Here is a 26,685-nt window from a genome sequence, read left to right as displayed (position 1 = left end):
TAAGTAGGCATACACATTTAAGAGAAATCCCTTTGCTCGATGCTGATGAATTAAAGACTTCCTTAACGTGATCTGCTTGCTAACTGATGAATTTCCTCTTGGGTCTGCTGTCTCTGGGGATCATCTATAACTGTATCTAAAGATCCTACAGCTCTACTCGTGTAATACTTTAAACAATAAAGAATTTAAAAAAAAAAAAAAGATCCTATAGCCCAGGTCCTGCTGGGCTCCCTACCTCCCCTCCCCCCAATAAAGTTGTCATTAGAAAGTGGTGGTTTAGCCCTAACTGGTTTGGCTTAATAGATAGAGCATTGGCCTGCAGACTGAAGGGTCCCAGGTTTGATTCCAGTCAACGGCATGTACCTTGGTTGCAGGCACATCTCCAGTAGGGGGTGTGCAAGAGGCAGAGATGTTTCTTTCTCACAGATGTTTCTAACTCTCTATCCCTCTCCCTTCCTTTCTGTAAAAAATCATTAAAAAATATATTTTTAAAAAAGAAAGTGGTGTTTTAAACAGGTGCGTGTTTAGTCATTATTTTTTCATTCAGTATTAATATTTAAAAATGTATTGTTGACACTATTACAGATGTCCCCCATTTCACTCCCACCTTTACCCACCTCCACCCAGCCCCCACCCCCTCCCTCTAACCATCACCGCACTGTTGTCTGTGCCTGTAGGCTATACATATGTGTTCTTTGGCTAAGCCCTTCACCTTCTTTCATCCAGTCCTCCCCCCACCCCCCAAGTCTTCTCCCCGCTGACCTCTTTCAGCCTGCTTCATGTATCCATGCCTAGAGGATCTCTGCTTCAGAAGTGATAACCAGTAGAGATTTGCAATGCCACTTTATTGACACTATATCGCAGAATTTTAGCATAGTCATAGCTTAGACAAGGATTGAGTTTTTGGGACGTGCACTTAGTTAAGGATTGCTATCAGTATGTAAGTGTCAGCCAAGGGCCTCCTTAGAACCCTCAAATCTGGGAGATAAGGTTGTCCTCGATAGTCAAACTAACAAAGCCATCCCCCAGTGGTTGTGATTAGCCATCTGTGAGTGTAAACCAAAACGTGGCCTGTAAATGTGTGATCCAGAAAACCCACAACTCCAACCCACGGGACATCAATGGCACCTCATGGAGTCAGGGTAGGAATGGGATTGCTCTTTAGAAATCGAGAGCCTCAATAGTTGAAATGTTCCCTTGTTTGGAGAAAAGCTGAGTGGACATGTGAACCATTAAATACAGGAAAGGAAAGCCCCAAAAGCCACGTATGGTGATGCCCACCTGGAAACTGACCAGGGTCCTGACCCACAGGTTCCATTCTCTGGCCCCTATCCTATGGCAGGTATGGCCCTAATGCAGGTATCTAACCTCTCCCCTTCTGCTCTTTCCATGCTTAGCATGCAACACCACTCCTCCCATATAGTATCTAACTTCTGTTCTAGCTCATCTACAGGGAAACATATGCTTCAGGATGCTTTGATCTACCAAAGGCAACAGTTCATGCTACTGAATTGGAAGGTAGTCCCTTTGACAGAAAGGAAATGGTTAAGGCCATTGGCTCTTAGATTCAACCCCTGCACTCTACTGCAAGCTGTATGATGCTGAGCAAGCCATTAAAATTTTCCCACCTCAGGCTTCTCATCTATAAAATGGGGATGATGTAATGTTTTTTACCATATAGGGTTGTGCAGATTACCTGCTTAAAGTCTGTGAAGTGCTTAGAATAGTGACTGACATGTAGCAAGCACTCAAAAAAAATTACCTATTCTTATAATTTTCCCAGAAGACCTTTATCAACCTTTCTTTTTCTTAATAGTTTACGATTTGCTAGAATTAAAGAGGATTATTTCTTCTCAAAATGCTAATGGCTTGAAATGCAAATAAACTTCTGCAAAAATGAATAGAAATGAGATAAAGATGTATAATTATAGAACATTTTCTATTTTTATTTAGTTCTTTAATGACTTCTAAACACATTCAGATGTTTAAGATCTTCATTTTTTCCAGCAGATTAATAAACAAGCTTTCAGATACAAATAACAATAACGAATACGTACAGGTAGCATTTACTATGTGCCCAGGAGGCATGATATGATTTCACATGTGTTAAGTCAGATGGCTAGGAAGGGCAGAGGCAGGCTTGAAACCCAGGTCAGGCCTGAATCCGGGCCTCTGCCCTGACCTTCCCTGTCTACTTAGTTTGCATGGCTTTGTTAGAATGCCTTCAACCCACGGAGAGGGCAATCATAAGCTTGCACATATAAGGACCAGATCCTTGAATGTGGTGAAATCACAAGGCCAGTGCCCCCATGGCAACCCCATCTCCCTCTGTGCTTTCCTGGAGAAGGTTCCTCCATTTTGTCCGGGTACTACCCAAGTTTCTGTTGGTGATTATTCTGGAAAACCATTAAAACTTCTTAAAGGTACACAATTGTGCATTCCTTAATTAAGTCCTGTGAATTATTCCAGGGAACCTCTTCAGAATAATCACTGTTTCGCAAAAATAAAAAAGACGACACCAATATAAGGTACATTATCTCCTACCCAGGGAACCAAGCTGGGTAATTAGAGCTTAAGGCGGATCCAATTATCCACAGCACACAGCCAGATTAAAAAGTGGAGCTACGTGAGGAAGCAGGACCCGGAGGAACTCAGAAAGCACATCATCTTAATTCCCGAGGCCAGGTGTTTGAACTGAATAAGCCACCTTCCATTTATTTGGCTCTCTTCCACTGCATGTTCTTACCTTGTTCACAAAGTTTCTTGGTCAGAGAGCCCTCATCTTGAAAATAAATGATGCGTTTCTGTACGATGCTGGCCCTGTGAGGAAAGAAGACACAGTGCAGTGATGAGGACGTCAGTTCCTTGCCTGGCCACTGATAGCTGTGAGGGCTTGGGTGAATCACCTCAATTCTCTGTACCTCAGTATCTCCATTGGAAAATTGACAATAATAATACCTATCTCATGGGATTTCTATGAGAATGAAATAAGAAATTATATGGTAAGAGCTTAGCACATAACCTAGAAACCTCTCAATAAATATTAGTAATTGTATTGGTGGTGCTGCTGCTAATATTAAAGGAAGAAAGTGAACTACCAGCATTTTCAATAACTTTTCTCAATGGTTCATTTTACTCTATATCAAACTATTGAGGCCATTGTAGATCAACCAAATTCAAATCAGATAAGCATTTCAAATCCACTTCCTGAAGGGGAAAAAGGAATTTAAAAATATATTTTGATCTGTTCTGAAAATGTCATTCTATATCTTTCCTGAAAGTTTAGACAAAACCGTCTCCTACATTCTGAACAAAGACAACTTCAGCTGTTATATCTCTCTCTTAAACATGTCAAACACAGACTCGTAGAATCTGGGAAGAATATTTTGAGGTTGAAAAATGACTTACTTTTGGCCAGCACATATTTTCTCTTTAATTAGACATGCTACTTCTCCTTTAACCCACCCGACTACTTATTTTGAGCTGGCTTCACAGAAGTTGACTCTCCAAACCCAGTGTTCCAGTAATTTGAAAGTCTACTATGTTTAACGCTGAGACAGTGCCAGTGGATCTCCAGCCATTTCTATTGATTTTCTTTAGCAGTGCTACTCAATCAAAAGGTAATTTTTACTTTGATTTATCCTATTAAGCAGGTAAAGGGAGCCCTTGACTCCATCCCAGCTGACCACACTGAACGAGTGACAGAGTCACACAATTTGCCCTGTGTCACATGATCTCACACCTAGGAATGGGGCCAAGTGTGCACAGATCTGCTGAGTACAGAGGCAGTTTTTTTGCTGGTCTGGGCCTGGGCCAAGATGACTTTCCAAAGAAACGTCTACTCTACACCCTGTCTTGCATAAAAGGCTAAAATTCAGACTAGTCTGCATATGTCTTTTATAGTCTTTCCCCACCCAGGGGAGACAAGATGTTGAAATAAATGAATGAAATATGCTTCCTGTCTACACAAAGCTACTTTGATCATTTATCCATTCTGTTGACCATCAAGCAGAAAGTTTCCTCAGGCAAAGAGAACACTCTTGAGAACACTTACTCTCACCCCAGAGCCAGATAACAAAGCCTTTTATTAGTCAGAATATCCCATAATACTTTTTAAAGTGTTTCCCACCGAGAAGGGCTTCAGGGACCCATGTGGAAGGCAAAGAGAAGGCCTAGTGGGAAATAGTCCAGGCCCCACATTCTTGCTTCAACCAAAGGCTCTATCCTCATTTCAACCAAAGCAGCATCCTCCCCCATCTGCCTTCTTGTTGAATTTACTGGTATATCTTCAACAAATAGTTGTTGGAGACCCACTTACTGGCCAGACACTGGCCAGGGACACTGTCGTGAACAAGACAGATGGGGCCACTTTTCATTCTGAAAGTTTACAGTATGGGGTGGGGGAGGGGGGAGGCAGCATCAAACAACTAAATCCTTACCTAATCATTTAACACAACTCTGATTAAGTGCTGAATGGAGAAGTCCACAGGCTTGGGAGAATATAACACAGGGAATCTAACCAAGCTGGGAAAGCTCTCCCCAGAAAAGATGGCTAAGCACAGATTTGAAAGAGAAGGAAGCTAACTAGGCAATTGGGAAGGAGAAGCAAGGGAGAAGGCCTCCTTTGTAAAATCCTTCAAGTGGGAGGGTCAGGACTCATTGGAGAATCTACAAATGGCAAACCAGAGAGGTGGTGTGAAACGAGCTGGAGAGTGGGCAGAACCACATCATACAGAGCCTTCAAGGAGATGGTGTTTTACTCCAAGCTCCAAGAGATATTTGAAGAGTGTGTCCTATGGAGTGAAATGATCAAATTTGCTCTTTTGAAAAAACTCTTGGGTCAGAGAGTAAAAATGGGTTGGTGTGTGGTTGCAGTATACAGAGCTCTCATGCCAATCAAATTTTGTCTCAAAATCCTCTTGTCAAAATAGTTTGAAAACCCCTGGTGTATAGGATAAATATAAACTTACTATGGTATTTAAGGCTTTTCATAAAGTTTCTCCCAAACATCCCTCTGGCTTCATTTATTGCCATTTGGTGCCATGCTCCCTGGGTTCCAGACATTGGAATGTTTATGCCACTTATCTGAACACTTTGTCCACTCCACCAGGTCCCTGTCTGTGCTGTTTTCTCTCCCAAAACCCACCTTTGCTAGTGTCTATAACAAATATTTTTCATTTTCTTCCTCCTGCTGTAAATATGAGAACAATGGCAAAGTCAATGACTTAAAAGCATGACCTCACTTTGAAAAATTAAATCATCCTCAAATTTTCCAAAAATGTGATTGCAAAAATTTGGGAGTCCAGAGACAGAAAATATTTATTTCCTATAAGAGGTTTCAGTTTCCCTCATCCTTTGTTTTCTAAAGTCTAAGGCGGCTCACTCTCTCCTTTTGAAAATAGAGGTAATTTCTGAGCTCCTGCACTGTGCCTGCTTGTCCCCGTGCCATGGAGGCCCTTTATGTACTTAACTCATACATCTTATGCTTTACATATATACAGGTCCTCAAATTCCTCACCCCAAACCCTTGGGCTAGATGTATTTTGTAATTCAATTTTTCAGATATTAGAAAGTTAAGATGGCAATATGCCATTAACATCCCCATAAGCAAACACATTAATATTCTGCTGCAAAATGTAAGAACATTTATACTAAGAGGGAAAATAAAACTATAAAGAGCTTCATGTCACTTTAGGTCAAGTTTGGCAAACTTATAAAAGTGCTCATTTTCAGAGGGATTACTATGAGGGCTTGTGGCTATTTTCACCCTATCTTCCAGGTGGGAATGGCAGAGGTTAAAGTAACATGCCTAAGGTGTTGAAGTTCTGTCTACCTCCAAACTCCACAGTTGGTCTCATGCTCAGAGTGGTTGTAAGAATTAAAGATTAGTTAGAAAAAGTACAATTGCCCTGTGAGGTATTATGAAATGCAACCCCCAATTAATTTTCCTTAGGTTGATTTTCCTTGGATCATCTCATAGAACACATTGTGGAGAAGTGAGATTTTGGTGGGCCTGCCTGGAGCCTGGGCTATGATCACCATGAAAAGCCTGAGCATACATCTCCATGCCTGTGCTTGGTCAGTGCTCTGTATCATGGATTTAAAACTCAGTTCAGATCAAATGTGGTATACATCAAATGTGGTTCTGATCTGGCCCTGGTGATTTGGCCTCATCTCGATCCAATCCTATCCAAGCCATGTTCTATATGTGTCTTCATGGTCTTATACCTCTGGGCCTCTGTCCATGGGATTTCTTCTGTCCTTCATCATTACTCTACAACCTCTCTCTCTCTCTCTCTCTCTCTCTCTCTCTCTCTCTCTCTCTCTCACACACACACACACACACACACACACACACACACACTTCAGTTACCTACCTCATACTGAACTATATCACTTCCCAGGTTGATTCCTTGACCGGGTGGTCTTCCTATGAGAACCACAGCCACAGCCTCTTTGGTTTTTCCCACCACAGCACTGATTAATCTATTATTATAATTGCCTGTTTACTTTTCTATCCCCTGTGCTAGATTATTATATTTTTGAGAGCAGAAACTGTATCTTATTTCTATAGACATCAGTAGCATTGCAGTATTGGGAGAAGAAACAAGATCGGGGAAAAGGAGAGAATTTGAGATTGAGCTGTCTATAGGATATGATGGTGGTCTGTCTAGTGGGGAGTTTGACATAACTCAGGGGAGATATGAAGGGGTAGGAAGTGTGGATATAGAAGTTACTGAGGCAAAAGTAAAAGTTGAAGCTTTGAGTGGCTGATGTCACCCAGGAAATGTGTACAGAGGAAGAAGCCAAGCTACACCCAGGACTTTGAAGAAGACCAATGCTCACCTACCGATATGCCAGGAGAGACCATGGATACACTTGGTTGCAGAAGATGCTTCTTTTATATTCCCAGGAAATGCATTTCACTTTAAGTCTGTTCGCATCGAAAGTATAAAACTCAGCTGAGATTTATAAATCATATTATCGTTCAGGAAAATAATAGCTTTACAAGATGAGAAAGCTGTTAGTAAGAATTCCCTTAGCATTTCAAAATGACAAATTTCTCCCATTCTGTGTTGCAATTTGGCCGTACTATTGCACAGCATTTCTATACTGATCTACTGAATGCTCTCTTATCATGAGAGAGTGTGTTAAGGAAATCTAAATTAAATTTCTCAGTGTGTTAGCTTCTCAAACTTTGGAAGATTGAGATTCTAAATAACTTAATCATTTTAAAAGTTTTCTTTTAAACCTAAATTGGAACATTTCCAGAAATGCCATTGGGAATCTCTTGGATGCTTGGCCCTTTTCTGTCTGAAGGGTTTATTTATTGACTGTTCTTTCTCCTCGGGGAATTTGCCTGTTGGAGTGAAGTTAGAGTTTGCTAAGTTGTGGATTTGTCTAGTGTTGAAAGGGCCTGAGATCCCTGCTCTTACTGAAAAGGGATAGGGAGACCTTATAAACTAAAGGATTTGGCTATGAAATGGCTTAAAACTACACATGGGTCATCAGTGGCTGGGCCATTGCCATGTACAGATCATTCATGCAAGGTCCTTACTACATGCATGTTGTGAATATTCAGTGTGTGGCAGCCATTATTGTTGCAATGGTTAAACCACCAGCCCTTAACAAAGCACCTGGCACACTAACATCCTATATAATAAAGAGGTAATATGCAAATTGACCGTCACTCCAACACACAAGATGGCCGCCCCCATGTGGACACAAGATGGCCGCCACAAGATCGCTGGCAAGGGAGGGCAGTTGGGAGGGACCAGGCCTGAAGGGGAGAGTAGTTGGGGGCAACCAAGCCTGCAGGGGAGGGCAGTTAGGGATGACCGGGCCTGCAGAGGAGGGCAGTTGGGGGTGACCAGGCCTGCAGAGGAGGGCAGTTGGGGATGACCAGGCTGGCAGGGGAGGGCAGTTAAGGGCGACCAGGCTGGCAAGGGAGGGCAGTTAGGGGTGACCAGGCCTGCAGGAGAGGACAGTTAGGGGCAACCAGGCCGAAATGGGAGGGCAGTTAGGGGTGACCAGGCTGGCAGGGGAGGGCAGTTAGGGGCAATCAGGCCAGCAGGAAAGCAGTTAGGCATTGATCAGGCTGGCAGGGGAGTCGTTAGGGGGTGATCAGGCTGACAGGCAGAAGTGGTTAGGGGCAATCAGGCAGGCAGGCAGGCGAGCGGTTGGGAGCCAGCAGTCCTGGATTGTGATAGGGATATCAGATTGGAGAGGGTGCCAGCTAGGCTGAGGGACACACACACCCCTGTGCACAAATTTTGTGCACTGGGCCTCTAGTATTTAATAAATAGTAGCTATTGTTATTATTGATGTCAGGTCTGTCACCTTCCATTGTGGAGAGAGGAGTGAGGGGCTACCCTGGTTATCTGCTCTAGGCGGAGATAATGAATGGCCAAAATGAAGCTCAGCTTTGTGGTTTCCAGGTTATTCTTGTCAATCCTCTTCCCAATTCCAGTAAAATTCCCATTACTGAATATTTCTTGGAATACATTACAAAATTTGTCTATGATCTCAGGGATGTTTTCCATAGAAGTGATCCAGTTTGTAATAGGTATCATCTACTTCCTTCTACCATGAAAGAACAACTCTGTGGGAAGACCCAGGAATAAAATATTAAAGTCATAATGATGGTAATATCATCAGGAACTGAGGCTATCCGCCTTATTTTATGTCACAAGGATGCCAACTGCTACCCTGACTATGGTCTTGTGTTAATTAACAAATATTTATAGACCCTTACACCAACATTTTACATGGCTTTAGGTGGATCTCAGGACAGGGAGCTCTGTCCAAGAGTTAACAGACATTCTGGCTGCCCATAATAATGTGCCCCTGGGAGAAAAAAAGTGAAAGCTTATTTGCAGGGTTCCGTCTAACACACACACACACACACACACACACACAAAGTCCATGTCTGCCCAATAGCAAGGCCACAGTCCTTGCGTGAGGTCACAAAACTATTGATTCAAAGACTAGTATAGCCATCTATCATTACTGCAAAGAAGCAATTTTAGTAGCTGCCTTGAGATTATTCCTGCTTAATTATCACTCATTCATAAACCATTTACTAAGCACTTCTTTTGTGATGGACATTTTGTTAGGAGCTGAAAATGTAAAGATAAATAGGAGATGTTGCCTTCTAGTAAGGAGTAGCTAGCCCAGTGAGGAAAAGAGAGAAACAGGAAAACGAAACAGGACCTCAAGGTTGAGCACAATAATGGAGGAGCCAAGGGAGGGAGAGGAGCAGAGATTAACTTCATCTTGGCAAAGCTCCAGGAGGAAGCACGATGGTGGCCCTGAAGGTCTGAACTTAGAGAGGGGCAGTGGAAATAGAGAATCCAAAAGGCATGTTGTAGGAAAGTGTATAAGGACTTAGGAACTTACTGGATCTGGGGCATAAGGAGGAGATTGAGTACAAGATATTTTATTTCTTTTTTGTTTATTTAACAATTAAGCATCTATTTAGCCATTAAAGATAGTGGTCAACTGTTAAAAACAAAACAAAACAAAACAAAACACAATTAAGCACTCTTCTAAGTCCTTCATGGATATTAACTCATTTCATACTCACAACAATGCCATGGAGTGGGCCCTGCTATTATCCCTGTTTTATAGATGAGAAAAGTGAGATAGTGGGAGGTAAGTAAACTGACTTCCCATATACAAACCCCAATGACTAGAGAGAGGAATAGAATGGTGATGCCAGTGAATGAAACAAAAGACAGAAGGGACAAGGAATAATTTTTGGGGGGGAAATTTTTATTGAGATACTTGTAGATTCACATATAGTTATAAGAAATACTATGGAGAGATTGTACATTTTTCCGTTTTTCCTAATGGTAACCTTTTGCAAAATCCAGTATAATACAGGGTAGGGCAAAAGTAGGTTTTCAATTGTGAGTGCAGGAAACACAGAGTTTATTCTTGGATTATTATTTATCAATTATTGTATTATTTATGTATTTGTATTATAACCGTAAACCTACTTTTGCCACACCCTGTATTACAACCAGGATATTGACATTGGTATAATCCCCCAGGCTTGAGTCTGGTTATAAATAGGCTAGACGAGGGCCAGATCATGCCATTCAACTTGCCTGTGAGCTGCCACACTCCAAGACAGAGCACTCCCGAATGACTCTCAGAGCACACAGTGTATGTTTGAGCCCCAATGGAGAATCATCCATAAGTGCTATGATGACTCAGAGGTAGAAGGCAATCCCTAACAGGGATAAGATAGAGGAAGAGGTGAAGTGGGGGAATTACTGGTAGGAGGGAGGTCAATCAGGATAAGATGGCACTGGGGGACCTGGAGTCCCAGATACTGAGTCTGTAACCAGGGACGGGCTCTTTGAAGCCATTAGAGCTGCACAACAAAGAGTCTCTTGGCGGCCACACCGTCCTTGGGCTTTGGTAGCAGCATCCTCTGCTCTGAGCAGACATCTCAGCCTGAATCCGGAGCATCAGCTTCACATGGTGCTCCACGTACACATGCAGCTTAGGTTGTGATCGAACCTGGCAAAGAGGTCACGCAGGTTCTTAAGACTACAGCCCATTCCCAACCTTGTATGGTCATTGGATTTCTTGAGCTCCTGATTCACGTCACCAAACAAAGTTACATCTACAAAGCCCCAGTTCTAATTTTAACAAAAAATGAGAAGAAAATTAGTTTTAGCACTCAATGTATTTCTTCTTAGAATCACCCGGAGGATGACAAGTTTATTGTGGTTCTATTTTCTCTTAGTATTGTCCAATTTCAGACCTCATCATTATCATATATCTTGTCAAAGCTATTATGCTAGAATTTAAAAATTTACCCCATCCCCTGCAAAATCCAATGGAAAATTAACAGTGAAGAATTGATTTTCATATTACAAGAGAGACATAAAAACAAAAGGGTAAAGTTGGATTATGGCTTAAAAGAACTAATTTAGATGTGAGAGGCATTAAAACCAAGAAGACATTCATTTACTCATGTTTTTGTTTAACAGAGTAGGTGCCACAAAGCTGTGTGAGGAACCAGAAGTACAAAGATGAATAAGAGTGGGTGTGACACCAAATAGTTGACAGCTTGATGTGAGAGAGAGATATGTGATCTGATGAATCAATATGTAATCTAGTGCATAGCAAGCACTAGAGTCTACCCAATATCCATTTCTTCCCTTTGCCATGCCTACAGAACCCTCATTTTGGGAGGCATGGTACAAGGTAAGCCAATCACAATATCCTGCTCTCACTTTCCCAGCCTTCCTTGCAGCTGGGGAACGGGAGTATATGACCCACATGTGGCCTCAGTAACATAGGACAGGTTTGCAGGATATAGGGGAGGCCTTCTGAGGAAGTTTTGCTTTCCAGATAAAAGAAATTGATGAGTCACCCTGGCCCATCCTTCTTTTTCCATCTTGATTACAGATATAATGTGTGAAACATGACAGCTATTTTGTGACCATGAGGAAATGGCCAAAAAAAATCACAGAGACACTGGCCCTAACATCTTTTAGGTGCTGAAACATACCAGCTGTCACCTACCCCTGGCCTTCTTGTTATATAAGAAAAATAAGCCTCTACTTGTTGAAGCTATTACTTTTAGTCAAGTTTTTAAATGAACACTGCTCTCAAAAGCATGCCAACTGATAGGAAGAAATATGAACCAAGCACTGTGGGAGTATAGAAGAGGGCAGCTCAAATAGACGGTAGGAAGTACTCCCAGTTGTGGGGCACATGTTGTTGGCCTTCTATACCAGGCCAACAGGATGCTCTGGGGAGCCCCTATAGGACTTAGGAGTGGGGGCAGGGACACTTTGGTCAGAAGAATTTTGGAATAGGACACTATGAACGAGGCCTTAACAAAGGGCTTGGATTTGGTGGGGAGGAGGTCATGTTGCCCCTTGCTGGGACTTTCCGTCAGGTGTGGAGGACAGGCACCTGTTTGTAGTGACTAGGAAGAGAGCAGGCATGCCTGTAAGCGCTCTCCACTGTGAAGAGGGACGTGGCTGTAAGGGGAAGGGGAGCGGGTGGGAGTTTGATAGGAAAACACAGGTGAGGGAAATATTTTTTCTCTGGAGGAGGATTTCACATGCCCGTGTACCGTGGCCGAGGAAACAGTGGAAACCCTTAGGGGCACCTGCTAGATCACGGGCTGGAAATTTGTCATCTGTTGGAAAAAAAAATCTTAAATAAACTCACAGGGTCAAAATAAATAGACTGCAGGAAGTAGTCCCAGTTGTGGAAGCCCTGACAGGTAGGCAATTCTGGGTAGTAAACAGGGCCATTTCTCATGTCCTATAATTGTTTTAAACCACTCGAGCTTTCCCCCAGCATCTTTGGACCCTTACTGGGTTCTTCTCTCTGGCTTACATTATCCATGGCATTTCTTAACCTTGCAAAGAGATATGAACCTGGAGGGAAGGCAGGATCTTACAATATATCTTTAGGCCAAAATATCTTTCTCCCTTAAGAATACAAAAACGTAAGGTTTTATGTCCCTGAAAAATTACTTAAAAAAAAAAAAAAAAAAAAAACAGCCTTAGCATGTTATTCAGCATATAGCAACATGATTAATGGTACCTGGGGTATGACTAATCAAAGGACGGCTGACGGCTAGGTTCACTGTTTCTGTAATATTGTTGAACCCATGATTCTTCTGTCTAATGTCTCATATAGTTAAGCTGCTGGTCAGCCCCTGCTCGCTTTCTCCTCCAACTTCTTCACACCTATAAACCCTCAGCAGACTGTGAGCCCCTCAAGCCCCAGGACCGTGTCTTATTCCTCATTGGGCACCTGGAAGCTAGCAGAGGATCTGGCCAAGGCTTATTGAACCCGGGGTTCATACTCTGGGGTCTGTGGCTGGTTTCAGGATGAAGGGATTTTGTGTGATGTGCACAAGTGCATATTTCTGGGTAAGCGTTCATAGCTTTCGTCTGCTTCTCCAAGAGGTTCCTGACCTTAAGAACCACTATTGGGTTTGAAATGAATGACAAGAAGTATGTGAAATGGTATGACTGTCATTTCATTTAATACAATTTTCAACCACGATCTATGCTTTACTAAAGATGAAGGTTAAATTTTTATTCCAGGCACCCAGGGCTTCAATTGCGTTCTCTCCAGACTGTACTCTGATCAGAAATAGAACCTGTCTGGGCTGGAAAACAAGAAATAGAAAGCGGAGCATTGCTCCTGGGTTTCTCGGGTGTTCCTTGCTGAGAGCTTGCTGCTCTGCGCAGGGTGTGGGTGTAATCAGTCACCCCACCCCCTCCTTAGAGAGGAAATGCTGCCTTCCCCGCTGCTTTCCAGTCATTGCTCCCTGCAGTTGGTCCCATTCCACTGTGCCCTCAGCTGATCCCCTGTCAGTGGGTTCCCTTAAGCCAGGGTTGGCAACATTGTCCCCTCGGGTGTCAGGAAACAGTCCAGGTGACAGAGCAATGTCCTTAAGCACAGGCCACTTGCTCTTCTTTCCATTCCTCAGAGAGCTTCCTTGACTGTCACCTGGGATTCTGCAGTGGAAATGGGAGTTTCTCAGACAGTAGCAGACCTGTGTGTAGGGAGAGGCAGATAGGGACTGGGGGGAGGGTGGTTATGGTTTTTAGCTAGGGATTCATGCTCCCTGAATGGGTTTCTGAGCATTCTTGAACTCCTGAAGAAAATGTACTCAAAATGGGAAGCACGCACATTGCTTTGAGGAGAGATTCCACAAGAACCAGTGCCCTACATTGGGAGTCATGATTTTCATGTCTCTTAGTATCTGCCCCAGTCCTATCCACCCCACCCTCAGGAAGGACATGCATGGAAGATTAAGTGAAGGACTCCCTGTACAATTATTGCAGTAACCTCCCAAGGAGTCTCCTCTCCTTGCCAACCCATCCGATTTACCTACACTCTGCTGGGGATTAATTGTCACCTCAAGCACATTATCACTTCATTTCACAGATTATTAGGCAGCAGTGGCACCCTAGTGCCCATCTCCCACCTCTGCCCCATCCCTGCCCACTCCAGCACAGAGTCTTGCACATAGCAGGTCTTTCCTCACTTATCGATTTCAGTCCAAACTCTTGTCTAAACATCTACAATTCTGAATACCCAGATATAAGCTGCCTTCAAGATTTGTCACCCCACTGGCACCCCCTGAATCTTCCCAAATACCTGAACACAGTCCCGCCTTATCACTGTGTGCAGATCATGTGTCCCATGGTCCCTCCTGGCTTCTGCTGATGCTACTCAATAAATTAGGAGTGTACTTCCGCCTCCTCTGTGCCTAATCACACCCCACTCACCCGTCACCACCTCACTGTCTCCTCAGTCTCATTGGGTTTCTAGGTTTCTACAGCACTGCTAGTCTTCACTTTCCATTTGGCATTTGGGCATTGCTTATTTGTGATCTTTGCTTGAATTTGAATATCTTGTATTACCACTTAATGTGTTTACATTATGTACTTCTGTCTGAGTTCTGAACTCTTTCAGGGAAGGGGCCTTGTTTGCCTCCCTGTAGCCCCTCTAACACTCAGCACAGTGTCCATCATGCAGGGGGTATTGAAGGTGTGCTGATATGATATATTTTCATACACTGACTTTACTCATAATTCAACTCTTTTATATTCAACCCACAGTGTTGAGTGTCTACCACAGGTCCTCGCTCTGGCAAGAAGCACAAGCTCTTCGGTATTAGCAGTGGCACCTGGAGAGCTGGTGAACAGCAAACAGTGACTGGTCTGAGTCACGCAACATTTCCTACTGCGCAAAGGCCAGTTAAGTCTGCTTTGCCTTGTTCAAGCGAGGCTGTGTGGCTGATAGCAACCATTATTCTCCAAAGGAACTATTCAGGCTGAATTCAAAATCCCTTCACAATGTTGGGAATGAGCAGGATGTTAATATGTCTGCCAGGAAGAGGTTAAACCAAGGAAGGAACTTTATGGAAAAGGGAGTTGCTGGTTTCACAATGTATTCCACTTTGCTTATCTCTTGAATTGACACTTACAAAAAAATACCCCAACAACACAAAAAAAGGCCTACATTTTTTACTCCAGATTTGCCCTATTTTCCTTCTTTACAACATCTGCACCCCTCTTATAGCATATGACCTCATCCTAATGTCACATAAACTTATCAGAGGTAAGCCATGATCATATGTGACTCCCAAGAGTTCTGGAGCAACGACTTGAGCCACATGTAAGCCACAAGGTCTGGGCATAATTTGCCCTGTTTTCTAGCCTTTCTCATAGAAAATACTTTCATAGATTAGAAAAAGAAGAAAGGAAAGGATGGGAGGGAGAAAAGGAGGCAGGGAGGAAAAGAAAGAAAGAAGGTCAAGAGGTCTAGTTTTCTGAGTAAAATATGTGGGCGAGAAATTAAAGGAACCTCATTGTGATGCAGAGTAGAATACAAGTGACTAATTCTTTTTTAAAATACCTAAATTAAAAAAAATGGCACTAATGCTTGAGATGGGGGACTTGGAAATGAATCTGGAGCCCTTTATCTATATTAAACAAGGTACTGCAAATCTTTTTTTTCTTCCATGTAGGCAAGGAATAAATGAAAATCCAACAAATCAATGACAGTGTCTATCCTAAAGGTGACAGAGTCACCACATTAACATGTCACATATCTCTGAGAGATGAAGCAGTGCATGTGTTCCCAGGGAAATGCTTAGAGCTGTCACAGAGTAGGGATGGAAGCTGAGGTGGAGAGGGAAGAGAGGGAAGGTGTGTGTGTGGGGGGGTAGGCTTCAATTGCCTCATTATGAGGGAACAAGAGTAAAAGCAGATGGTAACCACCTCCAGAGGGCAGCACAACAGACATCCTCAAAGCTGGACCCTCACAGTATGGTGGACTCAAAGACCAAACATTTTCCAGTGTCTGTGCCCTGGTAGTGCTTTGTTTTGTGTTTGCAAATGGATGAGTTTGTGTCATCAGATTGGGGTGTGTGTTTCTCTAGTTTTTGGGTGGCTCCATGTCAAGGATGTTTTGATACAAAGTAAATTAGCTAGCAGAATCCTTATATTAGCAAGATATTTGGTAATGATCTATAGGTAATGACACTTTGCTTAGTGTTTCTTTGGGATGACATAGCTGGTCTTGGAAATCAATAATTCAACTTCCTGTTAACTTGGATTCTTCTCTGTTTAAGATGCCCTAGAGATGACCAGGAGACCCTCAAGGCGAGGGGTCTAATGTCACTGACTGACCCAGTTTGCGATGCTGTTATACTGCACTGTTGGTAGAAAAGGCTAATAAATTCTAGCCTCACATGTGCTGGTAACTTCCTTAGGAAAATCAAACCTGTTCTTTGACCTATAAATTGTTATGCTTTGTGCAACATATTTTGGTGAAACCAATTAGCTGCAACTGATTGACTGGGGTTCAATACGTGAGCCAAAGGCAACCACAAGATGGGTTAGATAGGAGAGACACTGGCTACTTCTGGATTCCTTTCCTGAAAACGCTTCCCTGTAGGGTTATGCATATTAAATAATGCAAACTGGCTTCTTGAAGTCTCTCTTTTGGGGGGGGGGGAGTCAGACAAATTAAGGGAAGGTGGATTGCTTACACATGCCTAGGTCCAGAGCTATGGACAATTGTCCAGAGTACGTTTCTGCCCCTCTCTGGAGCCTGTGGTATAATCCCATCGTGACCCGGTAGGACTGTGGCTGATGTAATGATGTCACCTGCTATACTATCCCATATACCCCACGTGTTTGTACGATAAACTTCTGGCACTGAAGGTCAGCGGTGCATGAGAAACACCACATGCAAGCCTGCAGCTGGCAACATTTCCATTTGGATCGTATTGGGTTCTTTTGGTTGTTTGTTGTCAGGGCTCACAAGTATTGAAATGAAGTTGTTTTGATTTGCTACTGTCTCTCTGCTATCAGACAACTGTTATTAGGAAAATCACATTAATTAGCAACAGCTGAGGGAGGACCAGCTCTTTCAGAGCTGCAGCTGCAAGTCTCTTTGCAATCTGACTGCTGCCTGAATTTTAACAATTAACAGAATAAATAGTCTCTGAGCATATTTAATCACGTTAATTTTGTTTTCCTCTATTTCTATTACTGTTTAGGACTGGTAGTTAATCTGCATTAAGAACTCCGATACTATTAGCATACCTTAAAGCATAACCTCAGCATTCCTATTCCTCTGTGATTTATTGGAAGTGATATATTTTTTAGCTAATTTTTTTTTTAGTTCATGCAGGAAAATGAAGAATTAATTAACATTTACCCAACAGATTGGCCTATTAACCAAAATATTTGATTAAACTGAAAATCTTATTTTAGAGCCATCTTGTGTAACATAATTAAATGGATGGATGAACAGAAGGAAGGAAAGAAGAATAAATGAATAGAATGATAGACACATAGAATAACATATACATACATATACATATGTAAATAAGGACTGAGATTGAAACCTATTAATTTCTAAGGCCAACTAGTTCATTACTTTGGTTTATGATCACCAGGAAACCAGCATGTAAAGACAGGGTGTAATAGACCTCCAGTCAGGCAGATCTTGAGCTACCTCTTCAGAGTGGAGAAGGTGAATTACAGTTTTCTTCCCTACAAATTGGGGTTAATACCAACTTTGTGAGACTCTTGTGAGCATTAATGAGCTAAGCTGATCTGCAAAGAGCCTAGCACAAAGGAGGTGCCAGAAAATATGTTATCATCCTTTCCTCCTTCTACTTTAAACCTTGTGTTGCTATTTAACTTCCCATTTATGTCTTTTCTATCCAACTAGGGAGCTAATTAAAGTCTTATGAAGTAGAGACTCTCTCTTGCTCATCTCTGTACCCACAGTGCACTGCACAGCAGCTGAAGCCCATTGGGTGTTCGTACCAATTCACCATTGTTAGCCCACATGCCTTACTTTATCCGTGGGTACAATAATAGTTAACATCTACTGGGTGCTTACTATGTTCCAGGCACTCTGTAGTGAGTGTTTTACATACTTCGAGGGTTCTCAGCCCTGGCTGCTCATTAGGATTATTTGGGGGAGCTTTTAAAAAGCATTGACACCCCGATTCCATCCCAGACCAAGGAGATCAGAATTTCCAGAGGTGGGGCCAGACATTGGTAACTTTTAAAAGCTGCTCAGGTGATTCTAATATGTGGCCAAGAATCACTGACTCAAATTACTTTATTTAGTTCCACCTATGAGGTAGGTACTATTATCCCTGTTTGCAGATGAAAAAAGCTGAGGCACAGAGGGACCAAGCATCTTGCCCAAGTTTATATAACTCTCAGGAGGCGGAGTCAGCATTAGGAATCCAGTGGCTTTTCTCCACAACCCATCACTTTCTCCCCTGTGCTCTCCCAACTCTCAGGTGACAAGGAAATCCCAAGCTAAAACTACTGGGAAAAAGTAGAACATGCAGCTGTCCCCAGTGTTATCCAGTGACTCTGATCATCATTTAAAAAAAAAAAAATATGCCAAAGCACAGCGAATCCTTCCTATTTCAAAAGTGGAGACAAAGTTTCTATCTTGACTTTTATACTCATGGTCTCTGTGATGTAGTTCAAATCACATTATCTCTCTGAGCCTCAATTTCACCTGAATAGTATAATGTCAACCTTGCAAGAGGATTGGGAAGGCACTCTGTAGACCCTAAATGTCTTAAAAAATGTATAGGGGGCGCTTCCCAAGCCTTAGTGCCTCACCCCCATTTTATAGGGGAGAAATCTGGCTCAGCATGGGTAAAGCCAGGACTCCACCCTTGGCCTGTCTGACACCGGAGCTTGTCTGCAAGGGGCAAACTGTCTAGTGCAGTGTTTGCAATCAGTCAAGAATCATCTCAAAAAATATGAGTAGCCGTGTAATCTATTGTGATGGCCAGAGAGGTGTAGAAGGGAGCCTTTTCCTGTTGTGAGGAATAATGACATAATTAGGCTTTTCTGTAAAGAGCTGTTTTAGGGGTGGTCTGATGATGGGGGAAACGTGCTCTCCTTCCCTCCCACACTCCCGCTCCCACCAAACTTCTGTCACTTCCTGGCTTTGTTCCAGGGGCTAAAGTGAAAATGGAAATGCACCCTTGTTCCAAAGAGAGCTTGGCATTTCAGGTTCTCAGATGAATATTCATGTGCTAGTCCCTCAGCTTTGTTCTCTCATCTTCTCCCCAGACCTAGCACAAGCCTGGCACATAGCAGGTGCTCACTAAATGTTTGTCAAATAAACAGTAGAGTCCTATGGGGAAGTGGTGAAAGATACATTGATGTTCCCTCTGACTGAGGCCAAGTGCCACCTGTAGCACCACATACAAATATGCTTTTGCCTTATTCACAGTTTCCATCCTAAACTGCCCAGCTTAACCCAACTTTGTGCCCCATTTCTTCCCTTGTGATGGCCTTCCCCACTGAGGCCACTATGGACCTGATTCTTAGCCTTTCTTCTTTAGCTTGATCCTTTGTTGCCCTCCTCCAATATGAGCTGCTCTGCTTCTGCAGCCACCCAGGGAATAACCATCACCCGGTCCAGCTCCGGCTCCAAGTTTACCTGGCCCCATGGCAGGGCGCACACGATTGCTGACAGTGCAGGCATGGGAAGGCAGTGAGTGGGATAAGAGGAGAGATGACTTGAGTGAATAAGCATCTCCCCCATTCACCCCTAGAGAACTATGGAGGCTCACAAAAGACAACCCTCTCAAGAATTCAGCCTCATTAAAGATCTGAACTGTGGCAGAACTAAAGCTTGCGCTGTGGAGTTAGTCTGTCTGGGGTTTAAATCCCAGCTCTATTACTTATGCTGTTGGGCAGGCTGTGCCTCAATTTCCTCTCTGTAAAATGGGAGAATAGTATCTTCATTATAGGGTTATTGGCAGATTGTTTTTGCTATTATTTTACTGTTATTAAAATTTTAGAGCAATACTCAGCTGAATGCTCAAGGAAGGAATGTTTTGGCAAAGGAAAGGATCAAGAAAGGAAGGAAAGAAAAAAATAGTCACCTCTTATTGAGAGTCACCTCTGCCCCAAACACACTCTTTCTTGGTCCACCATGAGGATCCAAATGCAGGTCCTCAAAAGTCCCTTTCCTCTGGGCTAAGGACACTTCTGCACACTGATTCCTCTGCTTTTTCTCTCTAATTGCCTTTTCTCTGCTCACAAGTCGTGCTCTGTGGCCCTTCTGCACCACCCTAGACTAGGTTGGGTGCCTGCCCATCCCAGCCCTGTGCTCTTCCCAGGGTGGCCTCTTTCACACCACCTATTTACTGCCCGTTGTCTGTATCCCACTATTCTGTGCGTTCCTGGGAGGCTGTGCCCTGCTCAGCTCTGCATCCTCAATCTCCAGCATGGTGCCTGGTATGGAACAGTGATGCGAGGTGAAAGAATAAAAGAACAAATGAACTCCGCCCAGCCTCTCGGGCCTGGTGAGTCTTTGCCTGTCTTCTCCATTGAACCCAATGTCTTCTCATCCACATCTCAGCCCAAGCAGATGAGAGGAAGAAGCCAGGAAGAAATGGGAAAAAGAAGAAAAGAGAGAAAGATGCAAATGCAACTCTTAGAGCTGAGTCTTAAATTTGAAACCATTTCCACCTTAAAGAAAATTTAGAACAGCGCAAAGTTTTCCCCTGTGAAGCATTTGGGAGCAAGCGGTTGACATGATATCCAATCACCTTGAGTATTTTATTGTGCACTTCCTACAAACAAGGACATTCTCCTAGGAACCACGATAGGAAATGAACATGAATGCATCTAATCCTCAAACCCTATTGAAATTTTGCCAATTGTTCCTTTCTAGCCAAAATGTGTAGTTTGGAATTGCAGCATTACTCTTAGATTTTATGCCCCTTTAGTCTCATTCTGTCTAAAACAGCTTCTCAGTCTTTCCTTGACTTTTATGACTTTGACGCTTTGGAAGATTACATGTCAGCAACTCTGTAAAATATTTCAGCTTATCTGATGGTTCCTCAGGATTAGATTTAGGTTATGTGTGTTTAGTAGGAATATCATAGAAGTGATGCTGTGTTTTTCTCATTGCATCTTATCAGGTGGCACATGATGTAAATTTAGATTTGTCCCATTACTGGTGTCTGCCAGACTTTTCCATTCTAAACTTCCTGTTTTTTTTCTTTGTGGTTATTAAATATTTTGAGATTACACATTCTGTTCTCTATCAAACTTTCCTACATGTATTCATTCATTCACTCCTTTAATTGGCATATGTAATTATTTATATCAGATGACCTCTAGCTTTCCATCTTATTTAATGGGTCATAATCTGTTACTCTTACAACTCTGTGGAAACTTAGAGCCCACGTACATTTGTGCTTGGTCTCCTTCTTGTCTTGATGTTATATTTTAATTTTTATTTTCCCTAGTTTTGATTTTTTAAAAGTTTAACATGACTATTTTATTTCATATTTTTCTTATGTGAACTGGCAAGGAGCAAGCAAGCAAAAGAAAATGAGACCTGTGAGACTGAAATTTAATAGTTTCTTTTTAAAATATATATTTTTATTGATTTTAGAGAGAGAGAAAGAGAGAAACTGATGTGTGAGAAAAACATGGATTGGTTGCCTCTCTTGAACACCCTCACCAGGGATTGAACCCAAAACCTGGGCACGTGCCTTGACCAGAATCAAATCGGTGACCTTTTAGTTCACGGGGCAATGCTCAACCAACTGAGCCACACTGGCCAGGGCTGAAATTTAATAGTTTCTGAAGCTCAGAAAACCACCTTTAAAATGTACAGCCTGGCCCAAGCCGGTTTGGCTCAGTGGATAGAGCATTGGCCTGCGGACTGAAGGGTCCTAGGTTCGATTTCAATCAAGGGCACATGCCGGGGTTTCAGGCTCAATCCCCAGTAGGGGGCATGCAGGAGGCAGCCAATCAATGATACTCTCTCATCACTGAAGTTTCTATCTCTCTACCTTTCAATTCCTCTCTAAAATCAATAAAAAAAAAATATTTTTTTATAAAGTACAGTTTTTGTCCTAAGTGCCAGAAACTGGACTTCGCTTCTTTTGTCTTAGGTAACATCTACATGAAAATCTTCATTTTATTGCAAATGTAAAGCAACAACAACAACCAAAAAAAACCAATAATAATAAGTAAGCATAGAGCTTATTCTGTGTCAGACACTGTTCTAAACACATTGTATACATATATTAACTCATTTAATCCTCACAGCAACCCCATGCGGTAGGTACTAATCCCCACTTTACAGGGAAGCATCTGAGGGTTCCCTGAATCTACCTTCATAACTATAATGCTAAGCAAACTAGTCTAGCGCGGAGTTGGGTCTCAAATTTGGGGCAACTGAGACTTGTACAGGGGCATTCTGTTTGGGAGAAGTAAACTGGCTCCTGGGGTTAGGCGGGGAGCCTGATGCTCACAAGTGTGAGAGGAGGGAACCCCCAGAGCTTAGGATTCTGGGCTCTGAGAACAGTCAAACCTATAAGCCAGTTATGTACGTTCTCTGTGCTGAAATTCCCATCTAATTAGCCATTGTTGCTTGACCCTCGCCAGGATGTGGGATAGTAAAGGATGGGCTCCCAGCACGGAGCAGAGGTAGGGGAGCAATTTCCTGAGGGACAGACACATTGTCTAGATCCAGGTAGATGGCCGGGGTGGCAAGCAACAACCAGGAGTTTTTGATATGTGCAAGGATTCCCTAAAGATTCCCCCAAATTCATGGGTGATCGACCTGGCAGAAGCCTGGTCTTTCTGTCATTAAACAAGAAGTAGTTTCTGGTTAATAATCTGAAAATAATACTTTCCATTTAAAAAGATTGGGGGGCCACCCTTTGAGGATTCAGACTTGGTCCTTGGAGTTAACATCTCTGATTCTATTTAGAGCCCTGTTATTCCTAGCCCTAGTTAGATTGGGCTGTGGATTATTCCTCTGTCAAATCATGACTTAACACTGGAATCAACGCTATCTGCCCAATTTTTTATGGGAGTGGATTCTTCTTGAGCACAGCATGTATCATAGTTGTTGACTGAGGGAAAAGGCAAGGTGAGTCTTTCATCTCAATGTACAAAGAAACAAGTACAAAGACACACAATAGTGTGTTACTGCGTTCCCCCTACAGAGGCATCGTCAAAGAGGTACTGAAGGCCAGCATCACACACAAGATAGATGGTAAAAAGTAAAAGCCAAGGGAGACCACTGAAAGCCAAACACAAAAAGGCGAGGGTAGGGAAATCAGATCTGGGAAGTGGGTTTACCTAGCAACACAGCTGGTGTGAAGGAAGATTCCCTCCAAGCAACGTGGACTGGAACAGCAAGGCCTGTTCAAGTACATTCTGACTCATCGGATTTCTACGAGGAGCCACAGATGTGTTTAATTTTATACACGGAGACCGATTCATACACTGTGAGCATGCACGAACCCAGCTGCCTAAGCCACATAAGCATGGCGGATGCGTAAGAGGGAGTGGTGACCCTGGCTGCCAGTCTGGGCGCTGATTCCTCAGCCACAAGACAAGACTCGGTCCTGGGACTTTCATCTGGGGTTGGGACCCAGCCACCCATCATTCACCACCCTTGGATTTTTCCTGTACTCTGGAAGGCTTTTCTGGTTAGCTGGGACTGTTGTTCAGGGTCTGGGTGTAATTATCACAAAACAGCCTCTGACTCTAGAAAAAAAAAAAAAAGGAGTTTGGACCAAGTAAGGAGATGATAGCTAACCAGTCCTGCACCCAAAACTGCAATTAGAGCAATTCTGATGTCATCGTTAATCATGCCGATTTATGTTTTGAAAGGAAATCAAATGATGAATATAATGATTATTTCTGTTTCTGCTTCCCCCTCTCATTCGCCTCAAAAATTGGCAACAGCACTAAAGTCAAATTAAACATCTGTTTGAAAAATAAGCTGGAGTGCTGATGACAGCTGCCCTAAACTTACAAATGCGCCACAGCTGTCAAACTCTAAATTAACAATGATTTTCATTTATGAACAGCGTAGAACTAATATATAAAGGAGCTTTTTCTCCTCTGTTTTCCCAGCGTTCAGGGGCTATTATATGTGAAATCTTAGGGAAATGCCCAAGGAAAAATGTAGCTGAAATCAACCTGCAATAATGAATCATGAAAGGCGTGGGGGACATTCTTCTTAAGTAATACCACTTATTCATTGGCTTTAGGCTGGGTGTTCTGTGCTGAGCAGGCCTGCAGGCAGTTGTATACTTCAGGGACAATTCTTTGATTGCTGGTTGAAAGTGAATGGTGATGGAGCCGTGAGCGTCTGTGGAGGAGCCCCTTCTACAGCACTGAGGACCCTCTGCTCATCTCTCCAGCACGGTTTGCATCTTCAGTGGGCTTCATTCAGTCCATGCTTCTTCCAGATGAAGGTATATGCTTTTGTGACCCTGTGCTCACATACTGGGTGAAAACAATTTAATCAAGCCATTTGGGTGACAGGACAAAATATGCTCACTTGCTTCACACTTACTTCATGACCCTGAAAGACAGAGTAGGTGTGAAACCATTTCTTTGTCCTTTTCTACCCTTGTCCCAGGATCATCACCATCCTTTTTGGGGCTGGGAGAAGGCTTGGGAGAGGAACAACATGCCTATTGTATGGTCTATTCCCTGATTTTAAAAAAATACATGGACTGAAAGGTTAATGCAGGTATGATACCACCTGGTACTTTTTCTCTGCTGCCCAAATGTTTCCATTTTTATCCTTTGACCATTCCATGTAAAAAATGCTCACAGAAATAAATAAATGGTGGTATATACATGTACTGGAGTATTACTCAGATCTATAAAGAATGAAGTACCATACGTGCTACAACATGGATGAATCTCTAAAACATTACTCAAGTGAAAAAAGCCAGATGCAAGCGATCACACACTGTATGATTCTATTTATATGAAATATCAGTAATAGATAAACCCATCGAGACAGAATGAGGACTGGTGGTTGCCAAGGGCTGGGGGGAGAGGAGGATGGGGAGAAACTGCTTAATGAGAAAAGAGTTTTATGTTGAAGCAATGGAAGTGTTTTGGAACTAGATAGAGGTGGTAGTGGCACAACATTGTGAATGTACAAAATGCTACTGAATTGATGACTTTAAATGGTGAATTTTATGTCATGTGAATTTTATCTCAATTTTTAAAAAATGTCCACAGGGTCAACACACACTGTGTTTTGATCCCACTGTGAGGAGGACAGGGACTATATGGGCAACTGCTGTTCCATCAGTGGGAGAGGACTGGGACTGGTCTCGCTGCTAGGGCCCTGGGCTCAGGTGCACAATTGGGGTGGGCTTCAGTGGGTTCCAGCCAATGAGCTTGCATGCATGGCCTTACAGCCAATGGGCTTACTCATGCATGCCCACCAAATTATAGTCAGCATCTGACCCCTTGCAGTGTTAGCACTGTCCATGGAGCAGGGCTTCAGTGATCCAACCTGAGTTTCAGTTTACTGCTGTGGCATCTCTGCAGTTTGTACTTCCTGTTTAAGTCTTGATGGCTTCCTCCCCTGGGGGCTGCACCCTGCACCTGGGACTCTAGCTGCTGAGAGAAACTCTGCTGCCATTGGACAGCTCCCCTGGACCGGTGCCCCCGCCAGCCTTTCAGAAACCCCTGGCATCTGGATTCCACCTGTTGGATCATAGGTCTTAGGGTTCGAAGTCTTCCTGAACCAAGCACATGTTGCCCCTTTAGCCATGACCTCGGTCTTTCCAATGCTCTTCCAAGAACCAGCTACTTTAGCTGGTTGGAGATTTTCACCCCTTTTCTGCAGGCTCCTTGCTCCCCCTTCCCCCCTTCCTCCCGCTTAGCATTGCTGAGGTTCTAGACAACCTCAAGGGAAAGTGGCCCTGACTTATGACAGAGGAGCCTGTGGTTCTTCTCAATACCTAATGCCAGGAAAATTGTGGGGTAAGCTGCACCCCAGCCACATCAGATCCTGCTCACCCTGCCAGCATGCTCTAAATCACACACAGTCATCTTGTGTGGGTTGTCTGTGTTATTTCCTTCCAAGATAAAAAGAGTTGGTGAGCTCTATGAAGCTACAAAGTATTATGAGTGCTAGCTAATTCCTCAGGACTCATCCTCTCTTCCCACTAAGAAGCCTTTCCCTTGCCAGATCCCTGGGTTTGTTTTCTATTTTTTAGAAGACATTTAGCTTCCTCACTTGGGGAACAACATCTCCTCCCACAAGGCAGTCTTCTACCCCTTGGTTTATAGGAGGGGGCTATGCCCTCACAGGCCAATTGAGGCAGAATGTGAGAGTGGAATTGGTCAAGCTCAGCCATTGTAGTTTAGTGGTGACTAGTTAACAACAAGAATTTTGAAGTCAGACAGAAGTGGGTTTAAGACTCGTTTCTACCACTTAACTGCTTTATTACCCTGAATATAAGCTCTGTAAACCTCAGTGTTATCAACAAAATGGGAATGACATAGAGAAGACCTATAAGTAAGCTTTAATGAGGATCAAGTGAGAAAAGCATGCAATACACCTAGTATAGTGCTTAGCAATACATCTAAGTTACCTACACTGCTATTCACTCTAACCGATGCATTGGGCACCTCTCTATGCCTCTTCACATCCTCTTATTCAATTCTGACTCCAAACACTGTTATGCTGTGACCAGCTCTGCCCCCCTGTAACTGGGTGATGCACACCTTGCGTGCATGGTGTACTTCTTGTTTCTGATACCAGAGTTTCTCCAATACTGTAGTAGGAGTTCAGAATCTGAGGAGTGTTCACATGTGTGCAACCCAG

The 26,685-nt window shown here is 43.0% G+C and overlaps 1 protein-coding gene across 2 annotated transcripts in view; it reads right to left on the bottom strand.

The window, feature by feature from the left end:
• The window catches only part of SPON1 (spondin 1), a 266,856-nt gene that overhangs the window by 161,511 nt on the left and 78,660 nt on the right, over positions 1–26,685 (bottom strand). For both annotated transcript variants that reach the window (XM_080687617.1, XM_080687618.1), the window contains one exon: positions 2,747–2,820. In XM_080687617.1, the coding sequence (XP_080543743.1) occupies positions 2,747–2,820 (74 nt within the window). The remainder of the gene's footprint in view (positions 1–2,746; positions 2,821–26,685) is intronic.

The sequence above is a fragment of the Plecotus auritus genome, assembly GCF_963455305.1.
Source record: "Plecotus auritus genome assembly, chromosome: 9".
NCBI classification, from domain to species: domain Eukaryota; kingdom Metazoa; phylum Chordata; class Mammalia; order Chiroptera; family Vespertilionidae; genus Plecotus; species Plecotus auritus.
Note: the sequence above shows the minus strand (reverse complement) of the source record. Positions and strands in the feature narration are given on the sequence as shown.